The sequence below is a fragment of the Chrysochloris asiatica genome, unplaced genomic scaffold, assembly GCF_000296735.1.
Source record: "Chrysochloris asiatica unplaced genomic scaffold, ChrAsi1.0 scaffold00021, whole genome shotgun sequence".
Taxonomy (NCBI): Eukaryota; Metazoa; Chordata; class Mammalia; order Afrosoricida; family Chrysochloridae; genus Chrysochloris; species Chrysochloris asiatica.
In genome coordinates, this window is record NW_006408539.1 from 16014226 (window position 1) to 16024768 (window position 10543).

The 10543-nt window shown below is 43.4% G+C and overlaps 1 protein-coding gene and 1 pseudogene across 1 annotated transcript in view; one reads left to right on the forward strand and one right to left on the reverse strand.

The window, feature by feature from the left end:
* The window catches only part of LOC102834900, a 99106-nt pseudogene extending 88649 nt beyond the window's left edge, over nt 1–10457 (reverse strand).
* The window catches only part of PHLPP1 (PH domain and leucine rich repeat protein phosphatase 1), a 252203-nt gene continuing 252115 nt past the window's right edge, over nt 10456–10543 (forward strand). The window contains exon 1 of the mRNA XM_006837580.1: nt 10456–10539. Coding sequence (XP_006837643.1) covers nt 10456–10539 — 84 coding nt within the window. The remainder of the gene's footprint in view (nt 10540–10543) is intronic.

Consider the following 10543-nt stretch of genomic DNA (forward strand, 5'->3'; position numbering starts at 1 on the left):
ACGGACTGCCCAAAGAACAAAGAAATCTGTGCTGAAAGGAATACAACCAGAATGCTCCTTAGAAGGCAGGATGCCTACCAGGTGGGATCAGACCCTGGAGAAGGACATCATGCTACATAAAGTGGAGGGTCAGTGAACAAAAGGAAGACCCCAAATGAGATGGTAACAGTTTAATGCTGATTGTGAGCATGGTGCAGGGCTGGGCAGTGTTTTGCTCTGTTGTGCATAAATAAGGTTGCTATGAGTTGAAACCTAACAACAACAAATTGGGGGAAAAGAAAAAGAGTTATGCCAGAACACACTTATGATGGACTTGGCAGAATGGAACCCCTGTTGTAAATGGGGACTAGCACCCAGTCATTTTCCTGGAATTTTAGGAGCAATGGAAATGAATTGATCTCAGATATACAGATGTCTTCTGAGGTAAGGAGAAGGGGTACATATGGATAGTGTGCTGCAGAATCTATTCTTCATACACATACACCTAAATATGCAGTAACTGGATGGCCTATATTTTAGTTGCTAAATCTGGCCATCCTACCCAGGCATAGTAGAGGCACTTGGTAAATGTTTCCTTATATCCATCTCTTCATTGTTAAGTGCCGTCGAGTCGGTTCTGACCCATAGCGACCCTGTACAGGGTTTCTGAGGCTGTAAATCTTTATGGGAGCAGAACGCCTCATCTTTCTCCCGCGGAACAGCTGGTAGTTTTGAACTGCTGGCCTTAAGGTTCACAGCCCGATTTGTAATCACTACGCTACCAGAGCTCATCTAAATAAACAGAGCTTCAGATACTACAGGATGGAAATGTTGCTGAATTGTGGTTGAAGATAAGTAAAGATGAGTGCAGCAAATCTAGTTCTACTCTTACTCTTATTTCCAATAAGTAGAATATTTTAAAAATAGCATTAAAATCCTGAGGGCGGAAGAATGTCTCACCCAATCACGAATTCACCCTTTACGGGGTGCTTAAACAAATTCTGACTTCCCCCAATGCTGCATTTTTATATAGAAATTAAAATTTATATATATGGAGAATTTCTAATCACATGGAAAAGTTTTTATTGCATTAAAAAAAATAGAACTTTAAAAAACTTTTTAATGTGAACTGAGTGAAGGTTTACAGACATTTAAACAAATCCTACACTTTGTTTCATCTCAGTGACTGCAAGCCTCTCTTCCCTACAACAACAGTGATCTGGCTTCCTCCCTGAGGTTCCTGTCTCCACTCCACCCTCCTTCCCATCCCTTCTCAACTTTGTCCTTAGGGAAATGTTGCCCTTTTGATTTTGAATGAGTGACCATTCCATGGTGAGCAGACCTTATCCCCTATAAATCTATCTATTACTTGGCTGAAAATTGGACCATGAGGGTGAGTTCCTTTCCAGACTTGGAGGGTGGTCAAAGGCTCCTCCAGTCTCTGACTAGTAAACCCAGACTTTTTTTTTAATTAAATAATTTTGAGTTTTGTTCCATATTTTTTCCCACTCTATCCAGGGTCCTCTAATGTGACCTCTTTCAGAGAAGTTGATAGTGGTAGCCAGGCACCATCTAGTTCTTCTGGTCTCATTGGACCAATTGATTCCAAGCCTCTTCAGTTCTTATAGGATAGAAAATTGTAGAGGCCCGATTGTTTTCTACTGTATTAAAATGCATTTAAAACCGTCTTGGAGGAAATAGGTCAAAATAAGTCTGGTCACTTAGTTGTGTGTTTTTGTTTTTTTTTTCCTTTTCACTCTGGCTCTTTGAATTTTAAAATATTGTCCAAATTTTCTATAGTGAACTTATATTAGGTAATAATATAACTAATAATATTTTTTAAAGCTCACTCTTAAATCATACTAAATGGATGGTTTGTGAATTATTTTAAATTTTGGGAATCAAATTATAAATGAGTTAAACAAATTTACGTGTGAAACAACATAACTTTAAATTGTTACTAAAGGACAAAAGAAAAGACTGTAACAAGGCCTTACCAGCTGTTCTTGAGTGAATTCTGAGTCCTGGTAATCCCTACATACGTCAGACCTACGTAGGTCAGGCAGGTTGTGCTCCAGAGGGTTCTCAAGACAGTGAGCTTCTAGAGGCAGATATCCAGGCCTTTCTTCTGAGGTGGCTCTAGCTAGATTCGAACCACCAACCTTTGGTTTGTAGTTGAGTGCTTAATAACTTGCGCCATCCAGGACTCCTAAAAATGCCTTTCAGCTAATTTTGAAAATGGCCTTTGGGATTATGAAATATACTACTAAGAGGAAAGTGTATAGACACAACTATGCAGGAAAGGAAAGTTTGATAAAACAAGGACCCATGTCCATGTGCCAAGAAACAGACATCACCTTTCAGCTAGGTTGCATTACTTACTTCTTCCTTTCATTTCGGGTTTATCCCTTCAGTTGTTGTTATTATGTGCCTTAAGTTGGTTGACTCATTGTGACCCTGTATAGGGTTTCCGAGGAACAGCTGGTGAGTCTGGACCACTGGCCTTGAGGTTAAAACCAACCTTGTGGTTCAGTGCTTACCCTACAGCGCTACACCAGGATGCCCTGAAAACCATACAATTTAGTAGGAATTCTGTTATGCTTGACTTCTTATGCTCAGGATGTTTTTAAGGTTTATTCATATTAACTTATGTTGTCAGCATGCTAATAATAGTTTATGTTGGTTGCTGTATTAGTACTGGCACTGTGGTGTAGGCACTGGGCTGCTAACCTCAAGGTTAGCGTTATCAGAGAAAGATGAGGCTGTCTGCTCCTGGTGATGTGAAGTACCATTGACTCGGTACTGACTCATAGCAACCCTGTATAGGGTTTCTGAGGAGTGTCTATTGAGCTTGAACCACTGACCTTGCGGTTCAAAGCAACTTAGCAGTCCAGTGCATTAACCCACAACACCTCATCAGGACTCCAAATAATGACCTTGTCAGAAGTGAGATTTGAACCCTTACCTCCAGGGGAGAGTGCAACCTGAATGCAGCGTCTTAGACCACTTGTCCATCTTGAGACTGTCTGCTCTCCTAGAAAGATAGAAAGCCTTGGAAACGCTATAAATGGCCGCTATGAGTCGGAGCTAACTTGATGGCAGCAGTATTAGTGTTTTGTTGTACGGCTGTGTTAGTTTATCGATCCAGTCTACCCTTGCTGGACATTTGGGTTGATGTCCGTATTTGGCATCACACATTACTGCTGCCACGGACATCCTCGTTCCTGTCTCCTGGCATGCAAGTGCTCATGGGAGTCGGCGTTCGTTTTTCTGAGCTGTCTTTACTTTGTGCTGATGAGATCTGTACCAATTGTGCCCTGTCACAACGGTTAAAAGTGCGAGGCTGCTAACAGAAAGGCTGGTGGTTTGAACCCATCCAGCTGCACCGCAGGAGCAAAGACCTGGTGATAGTTATGAAAAGACAGTAAAGATGACAGCCTAGGACACCCTGGGCTGTTTTTCCCTGTCATACGGGTTACTGTGAGTCAGGAGCCACTCGGTGGCACCCAACAAGAATGTGACCATAAAAGGGAAAACCAAAACCAAAGAAGACCCTGGTGTTTGGAAATCTGAAGCCTGAAGCTGGGTCTTGTCATGGATTGATTGCTATTCATGAGAAATGCATCTTTCAAAGGACTGAAAATTTAGCAGTTTTTTTTTTTTTTTTTTAACATATCAGACTAAGCCTGCTGTTATTCTAAATGCATTAAAAAATTCTTTTAACTGGCAAGACTTAGTCTTAAAAAGCTTTATATTCCAAATTAATAGCATCTAAATGTGAAAGCTTTGCTCTGTGACTTCAAAAACATTCATCAAAATTCCAATGAGACAATTCTGCTTTTAGCTAGAATGAGGCATTTTTGTGCCAGAAGAGACTTTGGAGACAATATCTAGTTCAATCCCTTCATTTCATAAATCAGCAGATGTCAAATGTCCTTGATGTCAAATGTCTTCCCAAGGTCACACTTAGCCAAACTCATTTCTGTTGAGTTGATTCCAACCAGGACAGAGTAGAACTGCTCTGTGGGGTTTCCGAAGCTGTAATCTTTACCTGCAGAATGGCTGGTGTGTTGAACCGCTGATCTTTCCGTTGTTGGCAAAGCATTTTAACCACGGCACTACCAGAGATCCTTTAGACTTAGCTAGTTCGTATAAAACAAGCACTGGAATGAGGCCAGTCTCTCCTACTTTGACCACATTATCAGGATGGACCAGTCCCTGGATAAGGACATTATGCTTGGTAAAGTGGAGGGGTCGGAGAAAAAGAGGAAGACCCCAACGAGATGGACTGGCTCAGTGGCAGCAGCTATGGGCTCAAATGTAGCAGGAACTGCGAGGATGGCTCAGGACAGGGCGCTGCTGTGTTCTATTGGACATGGGTCACTATGGGTCGGAAACAACAACAGAAATGAGGAGGTTTGACTTTCATCCTTGAGCATTATTAAGCTTCCCCCAAACATGGATCCACCTTTAAAACAGAGACATCTGGAGGCGACAGAGTGTGATTCTGCCCCTTGTCACCATCAGTATGTACCATTTGCCAACACTCACCTGCGCTCGGCTCTTCCCCTTGATGTTCCTGACACTCCATCTTTATGACAGACGTTCCTAAGAGCACACACTGGAGCAGTGGCCATGGTTTGTATTATTACCATATTATTATCCATATGGTAGCAGGTAACTCTAAATGGTTCAATTCTTGAGTCACAGTTCTGGATTTTCTGTAGCCTTCAATCACTGACTGTAGACAGTAGGCTCTAGAGACAGCCATCTTGGCAAGCTCTTTTTTGTTACTAATTGCCATTGAGTCAGTTCTGACTCATAGCAACCTTGTATAAGGTTTCCGAGGAGCAGTTGGTGGGTTTGAACCACCAACCTTGAGGTTAGCAATCCAGTACTTACCCTACAGCACCACACCAGGTGCTTTAGGGCTCTTGTTGTTGTTGTTGTTAAGTGCTGTCGAGTCAATTCCGACCCATAGCGAACCTGTATAGGGTTTCCAAGGAGCAGCTGGTGAGCTTGAACCTCCAACCTTGCAGTTCAAACGGCTTTCCAGTCTGGCCTATTAACCCACACCAGGACGCCTAACAATCCTTACTCACAAGAGAGTCTTCATCATAATCACCTTCACTTGTTGCGCGGGCAGCTTTTAAAGCATTGAAGAGATTTTTCTTTGAACTTCTTTTTGCATTAACCACTGCCATCAAGTCGATTCGAACCATCAACCTTGCAGTTCAAATCAACTTTGCAGTCCAGCGCATCAACCCACAGCGCCACACCAGGATTCCCAAAGAAGGGAGTAGGTTGGTTTTCATTGAGGATTAAAAAAAAGAAAAAAAAAGGCAATGCTTATATAAAGCTTCATTGTTGTTGTTAAGTGCCATGGAGTCGGTTCTGACTCATAGCGACCCTACACAGGGTTTCCAAGGCTGTAAATCTTTACGGGAGCAGACCGCCTCATCTTTCTCAAACTGCTGACCTTGCGGCTCGCAGCCAAATTCGTAATCACTACGCTACCAGAGCTCCTAAAGCTTCATTGTTGTTGTTGTTGTTAAGTGCCGTCGAGTCGGTTCCGACCCATAGCGACCTTGTACAGGGTTTCCGAGGATGTAAATTAGGGCAGGTAATTTTGTCTGTGTGTTGTTATCAAGTGTTTTTCCATCAGTTCTGATTCATAGCGACAGTGTATATGGTTTCTGAGGCTTTACATCTTTGTGGGAACAGAAACCTTCATCTTTCTAATGCAGAGCAGCTGGTGGGCTTGTATGGCCAACCTTGTGGTTCACAGTCCAGTGCTTATTCTGTGGATAAGTGCTCTTGAGTCTGTTCTGACCCATAGCAATCCTGTATAGGGTTTCAGAGGAACAGTTGATGAGCTTGAACCACTGACCTTGCAGTCCAGCGCATTAACCCACAGTGTCGTCTGGGTTGTTTATTGCTGGTGGATGATGCCTGCACATAAAAATACTTGTGGGATGTCTGTCCCAGATAACCTACGTGGTTGCAGGAACATGGAGACTACATGGCCAGTTTCTTGGTCTAAAACATCTGTCTAAACCTGGGAGGCAGGGTGTGAGAAGAAAAAGGCAAAGAACTGTGGGATTAAAACAACAACAACAAAATGCATTAAAATCTACAATGGAGTGCCTAAAATGACGGTAATACGGAGCCCAGGTAGTGCAGCGGGTTAAACGCTGGGCTGGTAACCAAAGGTCAGTGGTTTGAAGCCACCAGTTGCTCCTTGGGAGAAAGATGAGGCCGTTCGCTTTGGTAAATATTTACAGTCTTGGAAACCTTATGGAGTAGTTCTACTGCCCTGTGGGATTGCTGTGAATTGGAATCGACTCGACAGCAATGGGCTTCAGATGATAGTAGCAGGCTAAACTCTGAGGGACTGCAGATGATACATTTTCTGATGGAGGGGAAGACTTTAGAGAGACTGGAGGTCTCATCCTGCCAGTGAGCCGAGAGAACAGATTAATTCAGTTTGGCCACCTGGGACCCATTTCCTGCACTAGAGCAGTAATTTACTAAATGGGTCCCTTATAGTAAAAAAGAATGAGTAAATACTGAGTAATTTAGGTATGGTAAACCACTAGTAGCTCAAGGGATATAAAAATGTGAAACTATAATTAGATCCCTTGTTCATAATGTACTAAATGTATTACCATGTATATTGTATCTTTCTGGGTTTATTTCTGGACACAGCTGAGCTCTTAACAATTCAGACAGAAACCATCTACTATCAGTCCGTCAATTCATGTCTCCATTAAATTTCAAACTGCTTGTATTAGGAAAAAAGGTCCAAGGATGGTTTACTTCTATCTTAGCTCTAAGAATACAAATAGGATTAACCTAGTTGCAGAAAACAGCAAGTCATGCACAAATCACACAGCATAAAGTAAACTATGGCAATGAACTGAAAATGATGCTCTCCTTTTCCAAAATTAGCTTTGAAAATATTTTGACAAGTTGGCATTGGGGTTTACAACTTTTAAGTCTGCTGTTTCTTTTCAAGATGATCTTTGAACATCTTAAGATGCGTGTCTTCAAAAAGGATGGCTAGCCAGTAATATGGTATTAGAGTATATACTTGGAATACTTTGTAGGGGATATTCATGGTCTCTGAATACTGGCCTATTTGCCACTTTGTTTTTAAGTAGGAGAAGCTGCCATTCCAGGGGTGTCTGGAAAACGGTTTGTCCTTTGCTGAAATATTTTTCTTATTCTGAGATGTTGTTTTGTGTGGGTTGGCACAGATGGTCTAGCTGATGTCTCATGATACTAACAAGCTCTAGGTAGAAGCTTCACTGCCCTTGTCAATTTTTGTTATTTCAACTACAAGGTTCCAGTTGATCTGACATTGTTGCTGTTAGGTACCACTAAGTGGGTTCCAACTCATAGTGACCCTGTGTAGAACAGAATGAAGCACTGCCCAGTCCTATACAGTCCTCACAATCATTGCTGTCTTTGAATTCTTTGTTGCAGCCACTGTGCCAATCTGTCTCAGTAAGGTCTTCCTCTTTTTTTGCAGACCCTCTACTTTACCAAGCATTATGTCCTTTTCCAATTTCTCCAAGGACTGACCCCTCCTGATAACATGTCTAAAATACATGTGATGAAATCTTGCCATCCTCCCTTCTAAGGGGCATTCTGGCTATACTGCTTCCAACACAGATTTGTTCAATCTTCTGGCAGTCCATGGTACTTTCAATATTCTTTACCAACACCATAATTGAAATGCACTAATTCTTCTTCAGTTTTCCTTATCATAATATTGTCTAGTTTTCACATGAATATATTGTTGTTCTTAAGTGTTATCCAGTATGTTCTGAGTCATTGTTGTTGTTGTTAGGTGCCCTCAAGTCAGTACCTTATGCACAACAGAATGAAACACTGCCCAATCCTGGGCCAACCTCACTACTGTTGCCACACTTGAGTCCATCAATGTTGCCACTTGGCCTGTCCATCTCGTTGGGGTCTTCCTCTTTTTCTCTGACCCTCCACCTTACCAAACATGATATCCTTCTCCAGCAACTGGTCCCTCCTGACAATATGTCCGAAGTATGAGAGACGAAGTTTGGCCATCCTGGCCTCCAAGGAACACTCTGGCTGCACTTCTTCCAAAACGGATCTGTTGGTTCTTTTGGCAGCCCATCGCACTTTCAATATTCTCCTCCAACACCATAACTCAAAAGCATCAATTATTCTATGGTCTTCCTTATTCAGTGTGCAGCTTTCACATGCATATGAGGTTATTGAAAATACCATGGTTTGGGTCAGATGCACCTTAGTCCTCAAGCTGACATCTTTGCTCTTCAACACTTTAAAAAGGCCTTGTGCAGCACAATTGCCTAATGTAATATGTCGTTTGATTTCTTGACTGCTGCTTCTGTTAGTGTTGTTTATAGTGACCCTGTATAATATTTCTAAGGAGGAGCTTTTGGGTTTGAACAGCTGATATTGTGGTTAGCAGTTCAGTGCTTATCCTACAGCGTCACATCAGGACTCAACATATAAGTGATTGAAATACCATATCTTGGGTGCACCTTAATCCCCAAAGTGACATATTTGCTTATAATTATTTGTTAAAAGTGAATGGCTTGAATATGTAAACTCTCAGGAATTTTGCATTCTCCATAACGGAATCCTGGTATGGAGCTGTAGGATAAGCACTGGACTACTAACCAAAAAGTTGGTGGTTCAAACCCAACAGGCCATATACCGGGTCGCTATGAGTGGGAAGCGACACGACCACACTAACAGGACAACCACAATAATATTTAAATGGAACTCTGATCTGTGGATTGAATTTAAATGGGATAAAAATTTGTTTCTTAATGTTAAGGTGTTAAGATTGTAAAAGAAAATTTCTGGAAATAATTTCCAGAAATTTCTATATGGGAACTAATTGTTTTTGTTTTTTGGTCCTGGTAGCTTTCTTCATTTTTTGTCAATGAAACTAGGTGGATAACCTAAGTATAACTCTCCTTGTCCTTTTCAATTCATTTCATCTTCATGTTTCAGTTGATACTTTTCATTTCCCCTTAAGTTTTGTAACTTTATTATAATACATAGGATAATATGTAGTTGGAAACTATGTAAAAGTCTCACTGGTAAAAATCCAGATATATGAAACATTCTGAAACAATGGTAACTCAATATAAAAGACTGACAAACTTCTTTTAAGTAGTAAATGCTCCTAGTCCAGTTTACACTAATTAACTGACAAGAAAACGCAACTTTACAGATCACAACTAAACACTGTAAAGTAGGAAATATTTTTTCCTCTCAATGTCGAAAGAAAAAAACAAAACAAAAAAGGGGAAGATGTAAGAGAGAACACATGGAAACAGCCTGTCTTGTATCCTAATAGGTCTTACCGCCAACGTCTCTTCTATTCTGCACTGCTTCCCAAACACTGAGATACTTCAAACTTCAAAACGAGTGAGAGAAAATGAGATCTCAGCCTTCGACCTTTTTCTTCTAAGGTATAGGAGTCGGGGAAGATGGGCTCAGGTCTGCGCGATTTCCATTAATAAGCATATTCAACAGTTGTCCAAATCAGGTTTTTCAGATACAATCTTCCCTGCCTTGAAAACGAGGGAAGATAATGAGGCAGGCTCCCTTTGATGGCCAGTTAGTTATCTTGTAATGCTGTGGGTATGTGGTTGCAGAGGTGAAGACCAAGGACCTTTTGGACAGCCTTCAGTTTAATTAGCTGAGAAATTAAGTCACCTGGCGAGTGGAGTTGGCATCAAGCTAAAGAACGTCCACGACTAACGTCCCCTACAGAGTTCAACAGCAGAGGGCACGATACGCACTATCCACGGCAAGGCTGCCCGGAGAGGCGGAACTTAAGGATTGCTGGGGCTTGTAGTTCTTCATGTTCCCCTTAGCCTAGCTCATTCTCGGGTTAGAACTACAACCCCCAGAAAGCATCGCGCGTCTCTCTTTGCTTCGGCTCCCTCCCAGAAGCGGCGGCATAGTCGACTTGCTCTGGAAGCCCCGGGAAACTGCCGACTCCACCCCCGTACGCACGCGTCTCATTTGTTTACCCTGAAGCCCCGCCCTTTCCAGCCCCGGCTCTCCCCGCGAAAGCCAAAATACTGGTGATGCATATTCATAAGGCCAGCGGGGAGCCCCCGCCCCTCTCCCGCCGCGTGATTCATATTCCAGGAGCCGGGCTCCGCGGCTGGCTCGTCCGGGCGGGGCGGGCCGGGGGCGGGGCCAGCGCTGGGAGCTGGCGGCTCGGGCGGGGAGGGCGTGTGTCGGCTGCGGGCTGGCGCGCGGGATGGAACGCCGAGACACCGGCGGAATGCTCCGAGTCGCCACATAATCCTTAGAACGGCCGCGCCGAACGCCATTGGCTTCGCACCGCTCTCCGCGCCGCCACCGGCTCCCGCCTTCGCCTCGCCGGCTCCCCCTCGGCCCGCCGCCTCCAGAGCTGGGGGGGAAACGCCGAGCCCCACCGCCATGGAGCCCGCTGCCGCGGCGCAGCGCCTCCCCGAGCCCGGCCGGGAGGACCGAGTCCCAGCTCCGGCGGCCCTAGCGGCGGCGGCCG